Consider the following 21,586-nt stretch of genomic DNA (forward strand, 5'->3'; position numbering starts at 1 on the left):
CACGAAACGAAATGTGCTGGGAAGATAGAAGAAATCAGAGAAGCGTAATTCCACCCTCTTAATTAGACAAACACTTGAAACGAGTCTGCTACGTTTGTCATCTGGGAGGATCGTGATAAAACGGCGAGAGAAGTAAAATTTGAAAGGGTAGAACGTGCCTCTTTCAATACAAAGCGTTGAAGAAGTTATGAGATGCAAACCAACAAGGCAACTTGTTTAATCACAACACGAATGTATTCTTAATTTCGGTTAACTAAAAATAATTGGTTACTTTACTAAAAATAATTAGTTACTTTACAAACAGGTACCAGAAAAAAAACAAAGGGAAACAAACCGGAACACCAATAACGTATTCCAGCTCTGCTTTGTAATTAGAAGAACCTTGCAGGCAACTTAAAAGGGAATAACTTGAAGTAGTTTTCTTTAAACTCTGTGGCTTTTTGGGCTTCTTCCCCTTTGGAAACGAAAAAATGCTAGAAATTAAAAAATGCATAGTTTTTCTTGGCAAAACTCTTCTGACTACAATTAACAACGGTGTTCGAATTCCTTCGGAAGGTTTAAAATGTAGAACACAGTGTTGTTTAGTAATACTTAGGTTTTTCAAAGGCTAGTCTCAAAATGCATCTCTGCCCATTGGTCCTAGTCAGCTCATTTGTCTTGAATTCTCCTTTTCTTAAAACTTCGATTCTTGGGCTTTATGCATGGTTTTTTTTGGCGGTGTAGTTTCTGATGGGCTGGACCCCAGACATTGACCGACCATTTAGCGGGGTTGGCGTTGGGTATGCCATCTGGTTTAGATTCCCTCGATTCAGTTTGATCGTTTCATCTGAATAAGCGAGAAAACCGTTTTGAAGCTTTCCAAATAGCATCTTGGTTTGGCGATCTGAAAAGCAAAAAAAAAAGTTCGTCTGGAGTTAATCACGCCCACTTTGTGCCAGCTGGATATAAGAACCAAAACAGTTCTTCTTCCCTGGGATCAGTTTTTAAACAAATACTTGGCAGATCCACTGAATGGCTCTTAATGCAATGTTTCACATTCGAACGCGTCTTTAATAGTGGAATCCACATCTAGCCAAAACGGAGGGAAGCCAGAGCATTTTTGTCTTCGGGAATAATGAACCTTCATAAGCTTCCTTTGGCAACCATACGTTAAAAACTGACTGTGTCACCGCATCTTTCAAAAATCTCAAATGATCAACCAAATCCACTTCTAAAGCAAGACCAAAGGCAGCGAGTGGCCGCCAGTTTTAACTTAAGCATCGCAAGCTTCGTCAGACCACGATCGCCACAAAAATATTCAAGAATCCCTTTGTGGCCATAGAAAATGACTCCCAAAAAGTACTACAAACATAGGTCTTGATACGGCAGTTTAAAACGCCCTGCACGCATGAGCACGACAAAGGGGTGCGGCTCACAGCTCCATCCAAAAACCAAATTGGAAGGGGCGGCACCTTCTACTCACCCAATAAGAGCTTGATGGAACTCTTGAATTTGCTGAGGGGTGGCTATAACATTACCGGGAACAATCTGCGTTTGAATGGACCGAAGCGATACCTCTACCCATTTGGAAGTCTCCTGTAAGCAATTACAACGTGAAACAAGATGTTATGTTTGGTAAATTTCAAAGATATAACGGTTGAGCATTTAGTAGGAACCTCACGACTGAAGGGCAAATTCCCGAGCATGTCACCAGTTAAAACGGAAAATGCTTCGACAGAAAACTCGCACTGAATTTACGACCGACGATGAAAAACGTCCTTTTTTGAGTGAGAATGAGATCCTTAAAAGCAACTATTTAGGTCTCCGTGCATAGTCTACTTCTTCTATAAGACACCTGCTATTTCAGACCAATTTATCTAGTACGATATCACAAGTCAGTTTCGTTCATGCATAAAACGGAAGGAACGGAAAATCAAGCAATAAATGGGGAAAGGAAAGAGAAAGAAAGCTTTAAATCTAAGAAAGAACGAAGAACCAAAATAACAATGATCGTTTGAACATTACCTCCCTGCAGAACGCGATGAATTCCCACAACACTTCAGCTACATCAAGCACCATGTACGATGGAAGAGCTCCTGCGCATGCTTGGATAAGGCCTGGAAAAGAGAAAAAAAGGAACGTCACCAGAAGTTCTCAAACACAACAGAATTAAAACTGACAGAATAAAGACAAAACAAAACCATCTCACCATTAATTATATTTTGCCCATTGACTGCAAGCATATGCTGCACCAATAAAAGCCTCTCCTGTGTATCATCTCGAGACTAGAAAATCATGATGACTTTTAGAAAGCAATTCCACTTAAACTTGGCTATGGTGAAGAGGACAAAAGGAGACGGAAGAGGGGGATAGGGAGGGGAAGAGAAAGTATGCGATAAGAAAGCAAGTAAGTAGCGGAGGACGCGACCCCAGCCGCGCAGGTTACCTCAACTATCATGTAAATGCGGGGTTGAAAATGGACAGGCGCCTTGGCAGGTTACCCCGCCTCCACGTAAACAGGCCCTAAGTTTCGTAAAGCCATTTTAAGTTCTCGTTCCCAATGCCGCGCATATTGAAAACTTCATTTCGTCATCACAACTGGCCAATCAGGCGCCTCTCAAAAACTATCATTGGAAGAAGCCCATGTATGGAGGATCCGTTCTCTTACAACGAAAACCACGGATCTATGGAATGGGCCTGAATTACTGAGTCAATGCCCCGCCCACTTTCGCTTGTAAATAGTTCAAATTCTTGAGAGGTGTTGTGTTCGACGCTACCTTTCAGGCCAGGGAACCTTTCTTGGACTCGAAGTATTAAACAACGAATCCATGGTTGCACTTGAAAAACGTATCTTTACATTGCTGTGGTTGTTCCGATACACCTTGACGGCGAAAGCTGGCTACTGCTCACACCGTGGGAAAGGAATTTCATCAAAATGTTTAAGTGAAGTGAGCGGGGCAGTCACTCAATAATTCTGGCCTATTCCGCAAATCGGTGGTTTTCGTAGTACCTCATCCTATCTTGTGGCACGTCATTTGCCGTAAAAAAACAACCGCGAAGATCATTCTCGTGAATAAGATTGGAATAATTAAGGAATAAACTACGGCTGCATTATATGATTATACGCTTTCAAATGAACGTGGTCTTCGTGTCTGACAATTTGGAGGCTTTGCAAGATGTCTATGATCTTGCAACTGAAAATCGTAATTTAAGTCCACGAATGAACACAACAGCCAGGAAACGCAGTAGCATTAATGGAAAAATGATCCTCGTTCAAGTTTAAATTGCAAAGAAGCGTGGAAAACTACAAAAAAATGTGCTTGAAGTCTGACCCCATTTAAATCTTCAATTGCTACGATTCTTTGCTCTTGGGTCTTTTACTTGGGAAAGATAATCAATACAACAAATGACACCTACTGTATCGTACTGTATTTGGGGAGCAGGGGTAGCGCAGTGGTGAGAGCACTCGCCTCCCACCAATGTGGCTCGGGTTCAGGCGTCATATGTGGATTGAGTTTATTGGTTCTCTTACTCTGCTTCGAGCGGTTTTTCTCCGGCAACTCCCGTTTTCCGCTCTCCACTCTCCAAAACCAATATTTGAATTGATTTGGGTTGAGTTAATTTCGTTTATGTCCCCAATTACTGCTCTTGTACTAAATCCATTGACACTTAAATAAAGCTATTATTATTCGATTCCCTCCAGTTGTCGGGTGTTCTACTGGGTAATGTTGATTGTGTCTCAGCAACTCCTCGTAGCTTAGACACTTTCTGCAGCAGGTGAGCAGTTCCAAGAATGGCCGATAATTGTACATTTCCAAAGAAGTCACGTACATCTATTATTATCATTACTATTATTATTGCTATCATCATCATGTGGGCTTTCCACATGGGATTCACAACCACAAGCATGTTGTGGCAACAACAACAAACAACGACAACAAATCAAACCTCTTCCGTGGCACAACTGACGAGGCATTTTAGGAACTTCATCACAGAAAGGTTGGCGTCTCTGTGTTCTAGTGTACTTGCCACGACAGCGCAGTGTATCGCAGCTGTGGCAACTTCGCACTTGAGAAAAGCCACAGGAAACTTCTGAAGACATCTGCACATGCAAAAAGAAAACGCTGACGGGGCCGCGGATAACGACGCGGGTTAAGGAGAAGGGAGGAGGGGGATATGGTAAAAGTGTATTAATCATTGAGTTATGCTACGTTGTTTTGTAGGTTAGACAGTAAATCAAACCCACCTGCTGCATAGTCTAAACAGATCATCTATTGTGTCTGGGTGTTCAATCATTCCTCTATCTTGACTTAACAGCTGAAATGCTGGTCCACAGAGGGCCTGAAACAAGAGGTAAATGTTTCGACTAGACTTCCACGATTGTGCATGAGAAGATAATTGTGGGAGGATATTCTTCCAGACCTCGCATGAAGAATCCACTTTGGAATTTTTGGATAGAATAGCATGTGACGTCACAAGTAAACATTTTCACTGTGCTTTATCATTTAAAATATACACAACATTAGATAAATAATAATTAAAACAATTATTATCATTACGTTAACACATCTTTTAAAACGGCTCCTTGAATGCTTTCAGTTTACTACCATGCTTGTTACGAAAACAGAGCAGACGTTCACTGTGCATGACATACCGATGGCTGCATAGAAATATGCTACGTACATGAAAAAATCGATTTACATTTCAGGTGTAAACTGCCCGCGTGAAAAGCGAGAGGCAAAGGTATGTTCATATGATACTAAACTCAATATGGTATATTTTGCCAAATATCTTGATTATGGAATAGCGCACAGCTCTGACACTTCGAAACTTAAGTCGCAAACATGATCTTAATTTCTCGGCCTCATTTCAGCATACAATGGCTGGTGATATGAAATCCAAGAATTCAACGCGATCGATGCACTGGAAACTTTCAGGAGTAGCCTCTATCTCTAGGAAACCACACACAGAGTTCACTCAAGATTAAGGACAACTCTCTTAAATTGCTGATTTTAGAAAGAGTATTGTTAAGAATAACAACTTTGACTTCTTCTCGACCAAAGATTTGAAGCTAACTCCAGGGCGCAGCGTAGTACACCTCTAACTTAGGATTGTTGATTCTCTGGGTACAGCTTGTTAGTGCATCTGCAATAGTTGAACATACCATTGTCATGGTAACTAGCCCAGGTACGCACCCACTCTCGTCACCATACTCGTCTACTAATATACTCCCCAGGTAGAGAAAGCACGAGTGTGGATTGGTACCATAAACGTTCACCATCTGTGAAAGAGAGAAAACACTGTATTAGCCTTTTATTTCTATCTGTGCTCCAATACGGACCTGTAGTTTATTCAAAATTTCAATGTGGGTATCGCAGTCTGGGTTGTTTCCACAATAGGAAATGTTCGATGAAACATTTGGAACCACCTGTTATTGGACTTGGCAAGGTTTTAAATAACATGCCTCCCCACAGGAAGTATGGGCATGAAGTTGACAGAGGCTGAATATTGGAAGCGAAAAAATGCAAAAGACGAGAGATTGGGCATTAAATAAGCGTCAAGAGTTACTTCGTGATCGATGAGATGTGCGTCACCACGCTTGGCGCCACATTCTCAGGCAACCAGAGCCAATGAATAATGATTTGCTCGCACGTGTCATCCCCGGCTACAAGAAGTTGCTCTGCTTTGTGATTGGCTGGTCTGATTGTTTGTGGCTCTCGTGATTAGTAGTAGCTATGTTTAGTATTATTAACTATTATAGTATTATTTATTAGGTGGCAGATTTGGTCTTTTGGCCCTCAATTGAAAAGTCTCCAAGCCCTACACCATCTCACCTGAGAAACTAGTGGAGAAAGCAAGCTTATCGCTGCTTTACCGAGACACCGAATAGCGAATCTGATACACCTGGAAAAAAGGGAAAGTACATTCTCAGTTACACCAACTTGTTGCTAATCAACTCCAGTCGAAATAACTACTGTTTCATGATTGGGACAAAACCTTCCTACCTGCAACACCTTTCAATAATTTTCAGTTCAGCACGGTATTTATCACATATCCTGGAGAGTAATGGCCAGACCTAAAACGCAAAGGTAACAACACTACAGTACACTCACGATGAAAGATGCCGATAGCGTCACAGCAAGAATTCCAAAGACGTGACAACTTGATACGGTTAATCACATTGTTGCTAGTGCAATCATAGTCAAAACAGACGCTACTGATTGGATAGTATACTCACAAAAACAAATGTGAATTGAGTGAAAATAATTTTACAGAGGTCAGTGACCGCAGAGGTCATGTGTTCGAATCCTTCTGGAGCCACATGAATTTTTCAGGTGTCTGTAAGAGACAATTGCTTAAATTGTCCACATAAGTGTGGATCGCTTCTCTGTCTCACACGTTAATTTTACGGTGAACAGGGGAATAACATCAAAGAACAACAAACTTCAGATTCGACTGCTGTCAGCGATAATGCCAACAATAACATTCCGTGTGAACGAACTACTTTATCAACTTTTGAAAACTACAATCTTGGCCAGACCTCGTTGAAACGTCTTTCTAAAAATGAACAATGTTTACCCGCTATTTGCATTAAGTACATGATTTACGCCGCCTTAAGCACTAAAACCGCTCCCCCAATCGCCCGTTCCCGCAAATTTGATGTTAACGCCACATGGCGCGCTTTTGCACTTCATTGTCCGGGAGGGGGAAATTTGAAGGGAGAGGGGGAGAAATGTACAGGTGTCCTTAACACCATTGACGATTATTGTAGGTTGGAATTGCGGCTTCGGCTAAATTTCGCCAAATCTCAGCGCCATTTATGCCATTGTAAACAAGAGTGACAAAAGGGATGTAGCATATCCTCTAATATGGGGATTTTTTCCGCTAACCGTTTCTCTCGCAAGCTAGTAGCTAAAGAGTAAGGCTATTTGTTTGAACACCGAAAATGAGCACCTGCTTTCTACTTGAAAGTACTCACCTCTTCTATAACAGTAAGGGCGGGGTGAACCTTCCCATTGTCTACTTGAGGGTTCAGATACCTGCAAAAAATTGCAACACTGTTATTTTTTTATTATAATTCCCTAGTTACTATAGAAATATAATTATCGGGCTTAGAATTCACCATTCCCTTCAAAATGATTGCAAGAATGTCATATTTCATCCTAGTCCTATAGACGTATGCGGGACATATGTCTGGTGACCAGCTCCCTTGATTCTCATGCATTTCATATCGTTCGATAGTTGAGCATCCAAGCTATTTGAAGGCATCTTTACGAGATTTTTACGAGTACGCTCGAATAGCCATCGATCAATGCACGCAGTTCAAACATGCAAGTAATAGGAAGCGATTAAACGTTAATAATAATAATAAAAAAGACAGATTGGACCGTCAAATTCCGTTTCTGTAGCGATTATGAATCTACCCTGGCTTACCTAAATGTTGCTGCCAGTCTGTCTAACCAGAGAGTGGGGTCTGGATAAGAGTTGGCGGGGGCCGAAAGAATCTGCAAAGATAGTGCAAAATGCCGTTAAGTGCATTGAATCAACTCGCATCAATGACCAACTCCCAGGTGGCTTGATAACTAGGTTGTAGGGTAGTATGCAATGCAATTGGACGGTAATGAATCCGACTTCAGTAACTGTGATTTTCATAATTTTGCGGAATCGCATCTTCAAGCGCTAACGGCCAAACTTCGCTTTGGCTTCTATCAATCAAACTTCCGAAGCCAAGCCGAGGGTTCACCCGAAACAACGGACACCGGAATCAATTGATTCGTGACATAACCTACCAAACAGTACATTCCAACTCGACGCCGATGGAAAGCGAAGACATCTGCGCGAATCTCTTTACTTTTTACGAAGAACCTCTACAAAGATATCAAAATGGTATTCGAGCTGTAAACTGAAAAAAAAAACTCCAATTCACTTTCCGGAAGTGGAGTCGATCTTCCCAGCTATGTTCGGAAATTTGATTGATGGAAGCCAAAACGCAATTTGGAGCTCAGCGCATGAAGGTGAGATTCCGCAGAATTATGAAAATTACAGTAAAGCATGGGCATTTTCAGGCTTAACAAGGAGATGTTTTCAAATCAATCGAAATAAAAAGGGGTATGCTTAGCGAGAAAATTAACCATAAGAATTAAACTGTATTGTGAAGGATAGTGGTGCGGTTTTCAAATGGGTATCAAGAATAAATAATGAAGAGATTCCTTTTGTCTAGGTTTTCTCATGTTTGCTGCTTGGTCCAGAACTATCGCGTAGAGATCCGATGGTGAAGTGTTTTGCTCGCAGTTCTCCCACCCCCAGAGGCCTACATATAGCTCTGTCACGGTACTGTTTTTCTTAGACAAGACATTTTACTCCACATTGTCCCTCTCAACTCATAAGTATGAAATGTATACACAATTAATGGCTACCGGCGACATAGTGCTTCAGGATAACCTTGCATCGCGTCCAAGAAAGGGGGAGGGGGGAGGGGGGGTACCGCACATGTCTTGGTTTTCTCTGGGGTGAGATCAGACGTCAGCCTGTAAGGCGCCTCTGGCAACCGCTATCAGTCCATATTTGATCTCACCCACCCAACCAACTAACGCATGCATGTGAAGGGAGGAGAGACCGTAACACCAGCGTTCTTTAACGCCCCACAGTGCTGATTAACGGGAATTGTTGTGAGACGTGGCCTACGGTTAGACCTTTTTTCCACAAGACCCTGAGTGTTGGTCCGACCAGGGTTTGAGCCCGCGATCTCCCGAACGAAAGCGCGATGCTGAACCATCTGAGCCACCGGTCGACGGGTGACTCTCAATCGCTTCATGCCACAGAGACCGGTTCAAGCTTCGGCCGTGTGAGTGAGCCACAGCGGCTCGTGTGCCTCAGAGGGTTATCAAAATTATCGCGCCACATCGTATCACTAATCTCGAAAGAGTTTTCCTGTTCTAAGAGAGGGCTACAATTAGTTGCTTCACGATCTCACTCGTTTATTTATATTTCTTTTGTTTGACGTGATCCAGGAGTAACAAACAATCATGTCGGATGAACACACCTGCTTCAGCGATGTTATATGAATTCCACATATTGATTGTAAGCCTTCAGACAGTTTATCAGGACTAATTCCTTCTAAGACCTTACAAACCCCTGAAACAAACCAAAAAACACTAATGAACTTGGAGAAGTAAGTTTGTACCTGCAAAGGAGGGTGTCGGATTTTTTTTTTTTTTTTGCAACAGACACTTTCTGGAAGATCCATGAAATTTCAAATGTTTCTTTGTATGTATATATTATATTTATTTAAGTCTTTTATTCTGTACATATGCGTAATTCAACCCTTGGGTTGCAAAGTTATATTCAATAAACTATCTACCTATCACCATCTATCTATTCTCGGTTTTACATGACGTCACGACCGCCATTTTTGTGCCCCTAAACAAAGAAACGGCGGCCATATTTTTGTCCCTTTGGGCCCACCCAATCCTCCGGGAATTGAACTCTACTATTATGCAAACGATTTCTTCTGTTTTCGTTGAAAAACATGACCGTTGATCGCGTGCATGAAAACCAACAATATGATGGTAAAACTCTTTTCTTTACAACGAGCAAACAACCCGCTATGCTGTATTACTGTCTGTAATACTCAACTGCCTGAAAGGTGGCATCTAGAATGTTTACTTTGAAAACTACAATTAAATCTTAATCAAGGGAAGCTATGATCCTCGCAGTTATGAACGCAATTATAGCAATTGAGTAGAGAAGCCTGAAAAATTCAGGACTTCGAAGGGGTTTGAACCAGAGACCTCGCGATGCCGGTGCGACGCTCTAACCAACTGAGCTTTGAAACCACTGATGTTGGGAGCAAGAATCATAGCTTCACTTGATTTCATATGCACTGTTCAATATATGGTTCATTTCCTACATCATTTCGTTCTTTAACTAAATCTTAACACATCTTTCAACAGTACCAAGGTACCTAGGCAGGAAAACTGATTTTGTGTATGTCAAAGTATAGTTGCGCCTTTCGGGAAGAGCCAAGGAACATGGCTCACCTTTTAGGAGTCCAATATAAGAGTCGTGAGAGATGGACAGAGAATCTGCAGCAACCACAACCTGTAAGACATACAATAAGGAATTTTCAAAAGTTCAAAGAACAGGTGCAACTTCAAATTAAAGCGAATAAGAGAACTGAGTCATCCTCGCACTTACGTGGACAATTTAAGCAATTGCCACTTTTTTATGGACAAAAATTCAAGTGGCTCCAAAGGAATCAAATCGAACCCATGACCTCGGCGATGTAGGTGCAATGCTCTGCCAACTGAGCTATGAAACTACTACGTTGGGAGCAGGTCAATTTGTTGGGCTCATTTGTTCCCGTGAAGGACTCGATTAATGAATCAAAGAAAAAAAAAATAGTTACCTGTGCCAGCACATCAAAGTATTTTGTCATGTGAGAGTGACACGACATACAGAGGCTTTCAATTGCTGATGCTGAAACTGAAGACAGCTTGGGATCTTGGATATGAGACAATAAGGACCGAAGAACCGGATCTGAAAAACGAAGAGCACACAAAGGACGATATTGGGAATAAAATATTAATTGATTGGTACAAAAAGGAGGGATAAAACCTGCGCAAATAAGACTCAACTTTGCAGTGTCCAGGGTCATGGATTCGAATCCCGTTTAAACGTTGATTTTATTCCAGAATCTTTTTGCAGCAGCTTATACAGTAAAACTACCATGATTTGTTACTCTGGACAATCATGACCAAGAAAAAGATCACTCCTCAGTTTTCAACTTAAAATCAAAGTTGTTTTCTTTCACCAGTGCTCATAGCGAAATGTCCCAACGAGTAATGTTTGTGGTAAAAGAAAGGCCGAGAATCTATTTGTAATTTGTCGCATTTGAAGCTCGTGGGGTAAGGTATTACGGAAAGGATTCAAAGTTCGAAAACCCAAGAGATCGGGGACAGGAGGAGCTGGTTAATCCCCACAAATGTCATGTAGATGATTTCGGGGCCATTTAAGACACCTGTTTGAGCTCTTAGTGGGATTTTAACGCGGCGAATCCACCTTCTGGCAAATCAAGCGCCGACACAAGCACTTAAGCAAATGCAACTATCTATTACTGTCAGATATGTCCAGAAATTCAAATAACGCTAACATATTTCTGAAAGCACCGGACGTGATATGCTTGGTAGTTGCGAGCTACTAAGGGGATCTGGGAGCATGCACCCACCCCCCCCCCCCCCACCCTCCTCAAGAAATGTTTTTAAATAGGGAGCTTAAGCAGGGACGTTTTTGGAAATAAAACAAACCCCTCAAATATTGGCAACAAAGTACCGGACATAGAATGGGAAACTTCCGGCCTCAAACGAAAACCCTGAACCTTATTGTTAGAAACAGGTAGCAGATGCTTAGACTTCAAGGGACACTTCGTCTTGGATATCAAAATTGGGGTTGCATTTCGGGACATACATGCACGTGACTACTGTGACGTCAAGATATACGTACCAAGGTACTGCGGGTGTTTATCTATCCACTCTGAAAGTTCACCAACAAGTTTAATGTTACTATGTCTGACGGCGATATGACAGCTGGATGGGAGATTAAGCATCACGGGAAGGAATTGACCAACAACGTCAGAATGAAGTGAAACATTCCTTGCTACAGTTGACATGACAAACAATATTGCTTCTGATGTCTCCCATGGAATATCGTTCCCTTGCTGAACTAAGCTGTTGTACATCTGATGAGAGAATAATTTGGAATCCTAAGCACCCGCGTTCCTCCGCATACACTACGGCTGGATCACTGGTCCAGCAATTTGAATTTTCCACAAATCAGAAAGTCGCCTGCCTGCCACTACAAAATACAATTGGCTGAATAAAAGATGTATACAATTGCGAAAACCTCGTGTCTGTGTTATCTGCCTCAGCCTTCGGCTCCAGCAGATAACACAGACCTCGGTTTTGATAATTCATGATATCATGCTCAACCTCATCCAATAATTGTTTATTGTGTGTAGGTATGACGTAAGAGAAAAAGAGCAAGCAAGAATTAGCTGCGTGCTTATAGCCATGCAATCAAAATCGAGCTGGTTACACCAATGTATAATAATCGTTGTTAGTGTTGGCCTACCTGACTAAAACAGTTTTCTGACCCTACTACGAATACACAATCCTTGATGAGATCCGCTACTCTGAGACGAAACTCCCCGAACTCGTCTGAGTCATCTGGGATACCTTGCTGTAGAGAATATAAATTTCCATAGTGAGTGAGAAGATTATTGATGGTTTGCATGTGACGTCATGGTGGCCATGTTGAACGACAAGAACAATAACTTGTCTCTCCGCTGGGAGAGACTTTATTAGTATCACCCAACTGGTGGACTAATGCAAATCCTGCATTTTAATTGGCTACGCTACTAAAGGACTATTAGTAATAGTCCTCGAGTAGCGAAAAGCGCGACGCTTTCTTTCGTTTTATTCCCAAATAAATATTTCTTCTTACACTTGCTAACTTAATTATGGCCTTTTCTGTCCGACTAGTTGGGTGATACTAAAACAATTAGAACCTTCGACCTCAAGGGCCACGGGTCAATAGCCCATGCTGATATTGACCCGTAGCCCTTGCGGACTACGGGTCTGATTGTTAATTATTATGAAAATTATGCGAAAAGAAATGGTATTGTATCGCCATCCAACATGGCTGCCTCGTCACGGGGGAAAAAACCAAGAATACTGGAAATGACCATCAATGACTTTACTGTCCGTAAGTGTACAATGAAGACGGACCAACCGGAAGGGGCTCACATGGTGCAGGGGAGTACCCAGGTATATGCTACTTATTACACAAGCTGTTGGAGGAGTGGGCTCTGAGTCGTTGAAACATCAGTGTGATATTCGCCAAGTGCCATGATTCAGTTTCTGGCCTACTTGTAAATGCGCATCGTCCGATCTTGTGCGTTGTTTCAACAAATTGAAAATTAAAATTTAACCGATGTAGGGGATAGCAAGGCAAATAAGAATTGGGACTCAAACAATCCTAGTATTTAGGCGTCACTTAAAACTAACATCACGCTTTTCAAAGCGAATTATTAAGAATTTAGTTGGTGGCGAGGTGACTCCTCGTGGTGCAGAGATAAAAAGTCACCATTGTAACAACGTGAACAAATAAGATGTGCTTCACTTGGACTGGCACTTGTTTTTCTACTTCACTCAAATTTTCTCCCTACATGGCCTGTCTTTTTCAGCACTTGGGGAAAGGGAAGGTAAAGGACAGGGCCCAGTTGTTCAAAAGCCGATTAACACTAATCCCAGATTAAAAATTAACCGAGGAGTTAATTTCTCTACTCCTAAATGCTGTTCAACGCTGATATTCGGCAAAACTATAAATTAGAAGAAGTCAATCTTGAAAAACAAAAATAAGCAAAAGAAACTTGAAACAAAAGTTTACGCTAATCCTGGATTAAGCTAATCGGCTTTCGAAAAACCGGGCCCAGGTGATAAAGTGTTCAGGCAAAGTTCCTGTGTGCAAATCGATGCCAGAGTACTATATTTGGAAAAATTTGGTTTATCAATGGAGTTGATAATGTAAATTGGCCACCGTACAGAGATTCTAAACCAAATTTTTGTATACTACTTCCCCACCGACGCAGCACCACAGTTTCTTTAGAAACTACCCCTTCATTCATTTACTATATTTGGAGGTGGTACATGTACCCACAACTGGGAACAGTGCCAGAGGTTTACTTGAGTACCGACGAAGTGTTAACATTGCCATGTGATAAAGCAATAATTAGCCTTCAAACAGCCTGGGCCTCATACTACCGCCGTTTCGTTTCATGACATCCACATTTTTCAGAAGTAATCGCTAACATTTTGTAAGTAACTATCACAACAAAGGAGAAAGGAAATCTCCTAACAAAGAAACGAAACAGATGATGTAAAATTGAAAATTCACAATTACTTCAGTTAACTTACGGCATCACTTTCCAATCGACAATGAACACACAGTGCTTCAATAAGAGTTTCAAAATACGGTCTAAAATGAGCTATCTTGTCATCATCCTCGGTCTTGAACAAAGCTTCTGACAAACGATACCAAAAATTGAAGGTTACCTCCGCTACCTGAAAACACAAAAATTAAATTTAGAGTAATATACAGTGCACATGATCTCATGTGTTAATTAAGATCAGGCATTTAGAGGCTTAAATTAAAGAACATGAGGTATTAATTAACACAATGTATGCTCGCTTAAATAGGTTGAATTTGCAATGGTGCACTTTAACGTGAGCTTGAAGCTGGTGTATAAAGAGGACCTCATAGGTAGTGATGTTTTTTGTTCACCCTTTATCAACTGAACATCTTTATGTAATAAGTAAAAAACGAATGCGAGTGTTTCATCAGGGGTTCCAAACACCGGGAAACAGATGAAAGCACTTCCCAGGTTCGAGTCCTGCGAGTTCAGGCATTGGGGTTAGGACTCTAAAAATAGATAGTCATTTCCCATAATCCCTATAAAGCGCTAAGCGTCCTAAATTGACGATAACAGTCTATTTAGAGAAAATTAAGAATTGACGATAATCGTCATTTGAGAAGTGAAGGATAGGTTGGCATAAGAGAAGGTCATACTCGTATTTATACGCACATGTCAACATACTCATATGCGTCACACGTGCGTATGGCGCTCGTATGCGAATTTCGCTGATGTTTGAGCTGCACGAATTCAGATAAGGTATCGCAAGGTCACAGATTCAAACCCCGTTGAAGCCCTGAATTTTTCTGGCTTCTCTACGCAATTGTGTCCATAACTGCGAGGATCATAGCTTTACTTGATTTCATATCCGCAGTTCAGTACATGATTCATTTCATATATCATTTCGTTCACTTTAATTTAGCTTGAAGTTAATATTTATCATTAAAAACCACATCATTGGATACTGCAACTCTACAGTGCTCTACAATTACAAATATCAGAAGGCGTTTCTAATAAACCAATAATTATTGTCATCATTCCACTCGCGCTTGTTGGATATGAGATGAATACTGTATAGCCAACTCGGTGATACGTGCCTCGTTGACTCTCTTAACATGTATCATCTCATAGACCTCTTTCATAATGGCAGTCAAATAAAAGATTCTTCTGTTTTAATGCTAAAAAGCCTTTCTAGCCTCGCTACGACGAGCAAATTTCAAAACAATTTTTGTTTCAAAGTAAGGGCAGTACATCCAATTAACAAAAGTACAAAAGAATGTAAAATGTGGTCGCCATTTATGAAAGTGGTCTACTGATCCAACACACGCTCGTGGAATAATTGCTAATTATACACAGCATTTGAGCAGGCTTGCATTCACTGGGTTACCTCATACTGATAGTGCTTCACACAGGTTAGGATAATAGTGAGTGTTCTTAAATCTCCAAGATCCTGCAGAATGAAGAAATACAAACATGAAATTCAATACAATAAGTATTATCATGGTAATGAAATTGTGTGTACTCTTCCCACAGGGCAGCTCAAAGAAATTTAATAATAATAATAGTAATAATAATAATAAATTAATAATAATAATAATAATAATAATAATAATTAATTATTACTTCTTCAGTTAGTAGAGCATGGCACCGGCATAGCAGAGGTGATGGGTTTGAATCCTGTAAGGGACAATTGCTTAAAGACGTTCGCGCCAATTGTTTCTGCGCATCCCTACTGCGCACGCAAATGCACACGCCACGTCATACACGAGCGCGCGCGCTAAAATGATAGGGCAAAAGGCCATTGCTATAGCTTTGCCTGGATTTAACGGTCTTGGACGTTCGGTGACCCTATTTACATTTCTCTCCACGTTGTCCAAAAATGAACAAAAAATCAATGTGGGAAGTTAAAAGAATTTCAAGATTTCTGCTCATGGGACATCAAATCCTGCCATCTTGCGGCTGCAAGGCGCGTGAAATTGTGGTCGCTAAATGCGAACTTGATCTTTAAGGAACCTCACCAGCTGACTAAATTCACTTAATAAGTCCACTTAAATAATATTTGGCAGCAAAGATTTCACTTCAAAGATGTGATTGCAATACATTTGGGTTTACAGACACTGGCCTTATTCGCTAAGGAAGCCTGATTTTGTCACATTTTGGGTGTTTTCCGGGCATGTTCTCTCCAAAACGAAATCGGTGACCCCCCATTTTTTTACATTTCTGACATAACTAACTCATCATCTTACAGTGGTAAAAGTTTCAGAAAAAAATCAATGTTGAAAATTTTTCGCGCGAACGTCCTTAAATTGTCCAGTTAAGTGTGAGGAACACATTCACTTGTACCTTTCGTCTATAACCCACACTTCATATACACATTTCTTTCACTGTAGATACAGTTATTAGGAAAAAAAACTATTTTACTCACTTTTCCAGGTGAGTTAACAATAACATGTAAATATGATTCTCCCAACTCAGTAAAAATTCTGCACAAGTTAAGGGCTCTGTTGATATAAAACAATAACCATGTTAAGTTGTATGCGTATGCCACAATGTATTAATTTTATACACAGCATTGCTGGCTGCCATGGAAGAATTACTGTGCACCTGTAGTTGACCTTAATGACAGAACAGAATGATTACGTACATAATAATAACAATGAAATAAATATACATGTACAGTATGCATTTGAAGACAAAAGAGTGAAGTGACCCTTGCACTTATCTGGACAATTTGAACAATTGTCTCTTATGGACAACTGAAATATTAACTAAAGGCGGTTTCAACTGGATTGGAACCCATGATCTCTGCGATGATGAATGATGCAATACGCCTTTTTCCAAAATGACCACCATTTAGAGATTCTTTTGTTTTCATTCAAATTAGACCTTGATGCCTTGTTCAAGGCAAGATCTTCTTTTGAATTTTAAGCTTAAGAACAAGGCATTGAGGGCTAATTTGAATAAAAATAAAAGAGTATTTGAACAGCGGCAATTCTGGAAAAAGGTGTATGCTCTATCAACTGAGCTACGAAGCCACTCAGTTGTGAGCAGGTCACTTTGTTAGGGGTCATGTGTTCCCGTGAAAAGACTCGATAAATGAAATAAATGTATTTGAGACAATTGCTCAAATTGTCCACTAGATAAGTGCAAAGATCACTTCACTCTTTCATCTCTAACCTGCACTTTAATAGTAAAAAATCAATTGGACTTCTAGAAACTAAAAAAGAATTGAATATTTCCTTCCAATAATCACTTTCATAACATTGAAGTTACATTAGGGAAGGCAAAATTGCAGTTAATGTACTGGAGGAAAGATAAAATTTATTTAGTTTGAGTTTCAGTTACCATAAGGTTCAGGCTGTTGGGAATAGACTTTACATGTATGAAAGAAATAAAAAACGGGCTGAGCGCATTGTTGACTAATAAAAGCACGTCCTATGCTTTATTACATTACATAAAGAACACCAGAGAAGTGCCCAGAGAGCTTCTTGCACTTCTTGAGCGTTCTTTAAAAAGCCCAAGTGCTTTATGAGTCAACAATGCGCAAGGAGCAATTTTTTTTCATCTCTTTTATAAAATACACGTAGTGACGAAGAAATTCAGGTGTAAACAAATTTAATCACTAACACTCATTTACTCCTTACATGTAAATCAACAAGCCTTCTTATCCATCGGCTTAAAGCGTGAATGAAAATTAATATGCTACTAAATTCACTTTGCTTTAATGGACTGTTTGTGTGAAAAGGTTTTCAACTAAGAAAGATCAAAATGTTTGAGAAAGTTGAAGCATAATTTTATCATTCTTTTGTAATTGGAGGCAACTGATTATTCCAGCTGCTGAACATGCCATGGAGCATGAAAAGTTTTCATTCAGCTGCTGCTGATTCATAATAATTATTATTATCTTGAGTTCCACTTCAGCTACATGTAAGGGTGGAAACCTTTCACTCTTTTCTATCCTTTGAGAATTCTCATTGCTTACCTATACATGAGTGATCATGGCTTTCATTTTTATGAGAATTTAGTCTACCTTGAAACTAAACTGGGGAAATGGTCTGCCATAATGTGTCTCATAATAATTATACTTCTTGTGGCATACATGTAGCTTGCATGTATGAGTATCTGTTGCGCTACATGTATAATGCACCCATGTGACAGTGCTTTGAGGTGAAATTAATAATATTAATAATGAATTTGCTTGGAACAAACAGAATAAGTTTTTAATGCTGGCTATTTGATAATGTGTGTGTACTTTACCTGTCAAAGTCCTCGCTGTTCACAGCTTTCTCATAAGCTGGTGGCAACATCATAACATACTTGAACAGACCTTCAGCCAGCAACTGTTGCTTGTCAAGATTCTACACCATAAAACCAACAAGACGGCAATATTATACTGTCAAGTACTGTACTTCATCAAAGCAGGTTGAAACAGAGGGACAGCCGATTAAATGCCTTGTAGTTAGGGCATTGGATTTGCGCATTTTCACTTGGTTCAATCATTATTTTGTCTTAGCAACCTCTAAATCCCCTTTAACTTATTAATTCCTACATGTAGGTGTGAGACTTAATATACAAGGCCCGGTTGTTCGAAAGCCGATTACCGGTAACTTAATCCAGGATTAGCACAAACTTTTGTTTCATGTTTTCAACTTTTTTGGTAAAAGTTTCTTTTGCTTATTTCTGTTTTTCAAGATTGACTTCTTCTACTGTAATATAATAAAGTTTTGCCAAATATCTGCGCTAAACAGCATTTGGGAGTAGAGAAATGAACTCCGTGGTAAATTTTTAATAGATCTGGGATTAGCGTTAATCGGCTTTTGAACAACCAGGCCCAGTTGTACTCTAACACCAGACAATTATTTTTACTCGTTTCTTTCACATTGTAACCATACACTGTACAATTCATGTACTTGTACAATCCCCACACACCAATATTAATAGTCTCTCTCTCTCTCTCTTTCTGTATGTATTCTCCAGGAAATAATCCCAGTCTCACCCTCTTTTACAAGGTACAGGTACAGGTACATGTATTTCAAATAATAAACATAGCAAATGCAAGAAAAAACCCTAGCGCTGCAGTTCTGAAATCAAAGCTCTTCATGGTTGGGGGCCATATGCAAGTCCATGATAATTATTGAGAAATGCAATCACATGTATCCAACCAAACACAATGCACAATCATGCATAAAGTAAAAGTACAGTACCAAGCAAAAGTAAGTTTAATTGACAGTCTCGACACAATCCTCGCAAGAGTCGAGGATCAGGACTTGATTTACTCGAAATCAAACTCGATCCTCAACACTCAATTCTCGCAAAATCACCAAAGTGAAACCTTGTCAATTATTTATACTCGATTCAACTTTCGCGAAAGCGTTACTCCTCGATTAATAACAACTAAACTGTACAGCTGTAGTTTAAGAAAACGACATAGCAGCTATCATTCCTGTGAGTCATCAATTCAAAAACTGCAATCTTAATCGTGGATTAAGATATAAAGGCAGAACAGTGAGCACGGTATGTGCTGTACCTCTGAAATAGCTTGACAGCTACTGTAAATGCACTTTCACTTAAAAAAAGACGTCACAGTTTTTCACATTTAACCCGCTGTACAAAATGACCCTCTAACAATCTAAAATTAATGCATATGTACATATAAGCACCCAGCTAGTACCAAATGCTAAACACAAACCTCGGATGTGTACAGAGCATTACAAACAAAGTCTGCAGCTACTTCATGCATCATGTCACTGGAGTCTGCCTGGTGCTGAATAAGGAAACACCTTTTAGTTATGCAAGTCTGAAACAGCCTCTAAAATCAGCATTAATTAAGACATATTTTTCACACATGTCAATCAGAAGAACAAAGATCTTCAGGAACAACTTACCATTCTTAAGAAATGCCATGGGAAATTTGAATGCTTAGTTTACGAAATGCTTTTTATCCAAGAAAAGAAACCTCAGCTGAACCCTCAATCTGACTCAATCAAAGCAAAACTATTTGGTACCTAATTGTTGCCCTCTACACGTACGTTCCACATTGCAGTGTTTTTAATTACATGCAACGAGATTTTCATACACATTCTTAGTATTTAAAGAACTCACAAGAATCTGACTTTTAGTTTTTAGTTTTTATGAATTTGAAAATGATGAACGAATCATCGAAACGTCATTCAAAATTATTCTCACTAATTTTTACTCTCAATTGCCTTTAATATCTTCTGACTTTACTGAGCACATCTAATTTTTGACACCTAAATGCCTACAAAAATATCAACATTCCAACTTTCCTATTGGGAGAGCAATTACAGTACCTTGCTCATGACCAACTTGGCCAAAAGGTTCCTTTACCTTTTTTTTTTAATTTCTAATTTTAAAAAATACAGAAAATAGTGCAATTTTTTTTTTGTCAAAAGACAAATTATTCCAATATCTACCCAAGGCAAGAATTGGCATTCAAAATAACAATGTCCCAAGGGATATGCAAAAATTACCACAACAGGGTGAAAAGAATCCAAAATCAACCCTTGTCAGTAACAACATGTCTTGTCTTGGCACTTCTTTGTACAATTTTTATGGGCAAAACTCTCACTCCCGAGCTCTTGATTTATAGCATTACTGTACAGTACAACGAAAAAACTAATAATTAATCATAGGAAGAAGATGATCCTGCAATGTAACACTACTTACTAAAGTATTGAATGTGGTTTGGAGCAGCTCACTATGAACAAACTCAGAAGGTGGAAAAGCACCAAGAGTCACCCAACTGCCAGCACAGCGGAACACCTACCGAAAAAAATATATAGTAGAATTGTACTTCAAGTTGTCCACAGACTAATGGTTTTTTAAAGTGTGAAAATTTTATCTTGGATTAAAGTGGAAAAGCCAAGATTACACAATGAAGGTTTTTGCTTAGTTTTAGATGCACATGTTAACAGTCATCAAGTTTCCTCTCCACTCTACATGAATGTACATCCATAATGGGTTAGATCAATAAATAATGCATACATAATTTTTTGTATAGTTACACACTCACCTTAACTTTAACATTTGCATCATTTGGAAATTTGCTCACACATGCCGTCTGTACAAAATAAAGCAAACTTAATGACTGATTAAGTAACATGCATGGACATACTGGGGTAATAATTTAGTTTTACAGTATTTAAATTTAAGACTTGATCTGTATCACTGCAAACAAATTGTCTTCATTATAAAAATTAATACAACCTAATTGACAAAATTTCATTTTGACCAATAACATACACTTTTTATAATATAAAATTCATTAACAATTCATTATAAGAAAACAATAGATATTTTTATCAATCAATAATCTGTACACTGTACATCTGATAAAGATTTGTCTTCATTTAATACATACAAATGTTTCTTTGTTTCAGTTTTCCCGATTAAAATGTCTTGAATCACCGAAAAATTTTATACATGTACCTAGTGTTGATGTACACTAGTGTACATCAACACTTAAATGCTGGCATTTAATGAGTCATTAATTATACAATATTTGCGTCAGATCTGTATCACAGATCTGCCGCTCATATTGTTTTTATATACTTGCACATTGTACATACTGACATCAAACATTGGCTAATTCAAAACCCAGCAAGGTCAAAAGGAGAA

At 39.4% G+C, this 21,586-nt stretch overlaps 1 protein-coding gene across 1 annotated transcript in view; it reads right to left on the reverse strand.

Moving 5' to 3' along the window:
- Window positions 1-188: 188 nt before the first annotated feature.
- The window catches only part of LOC138042895 (transportin-3-like), a 33,795-nt gene continuing 12,397 nt past the window's right edge, over window positions 189-21,586 (reverse strand). The window contains exons 8-30 of the mRNA XM_068888946.1: window positions 20,982-21,029; window positions 20,636-20,731; window positions 19,638-19,712; window positions 18,206-18,306; window positions 16,374-16,449; window positions 15,336-15,398; window positions 13,953-14,099; window positions 12,109-12,216; window positions 11,482-11,716; window positions 10,388-10,518; window positions 10,020-10,080; window positions 9,023-9,114; window positions 7,414-7,484; window positions 6,959-7,019; window positions 5,985-6,055; window positions 5,814-5,883; window positions 5,144-5,260; window positions 4,226-4,320; window positions 3,928-4,081; window positions 2,189-2,264; window positions 2,005-2,096; window positions 1,463-1,575; window positions 189-883 (exon numbers count right to left, since the gene is read on the reverse strand). Of these exons, the coding sequence (XP_068745047.1) occupies window positions 823-883; window positions 1,463-1,575; window positions 2,005-2,096; window positions 2,189-2,264; window positions 3,928-4,081; window positions 4,226-4,320; window positions 5,144-5,260; window positions 5,814-5,883; window positions 5,985-6,055; window positions 6,959-7,019; window positions 7,414-7,484; window positions 9,023-9,114; window positions 10,020-10,080; window positions 10,388-10,518; window positions 11,482-11,716; window positions 12,109-12,216; window positions 13,953-14,099; window positions 15,336-15,398; window positions 16,374-16,449; window positions 18,206-18,306; window positions 19,638-19,712; window positions 20,636-20,731; window positions 20,982-21,029 (2,214 nt within the window). The 3' untranslated portion in view covers window positions 189-822. The remainder of the gene's footprint in view (window positions 884-1,462; window positions 1,576-2,004; window positions 2,097-2,188; window positions 2,265-3,927; window positions 4,082-4,225; window positions 4,321-5,143; window positions 5,261-5,813; window positions 5,884-5,984; window positions 6,056-6,958; window positions 7,020-7,413; window positions 7,485-9,022; window positions 9,115-10,019; window positions 10,081-10,387; window positions 10,519-11,481; window positions 11,717-12,108; window positions 12,217-13,952; window positions 14,100-15,335; window positions 15,399-16,373; window positions 16,450-18,205; window positions 18,307-19,637; window positions 19,713-20,635; window positions 20,732-20,981; window positions 21,030-21,586) is intronic.

Source organism: Montipora capricornis, chromosome 3 (genome assembly GCF_036669925.1).
Source record: "Montipora capricornis isolate CH-2021 chromosome 3, ASM3666992v2, whole genome shotgun sequence".
NCBI lineage: Eukaryota > Metazoa > Cnidaria > Anthozoa > Scleractinia > Acroporidae > Montipora > Montipora capricornis.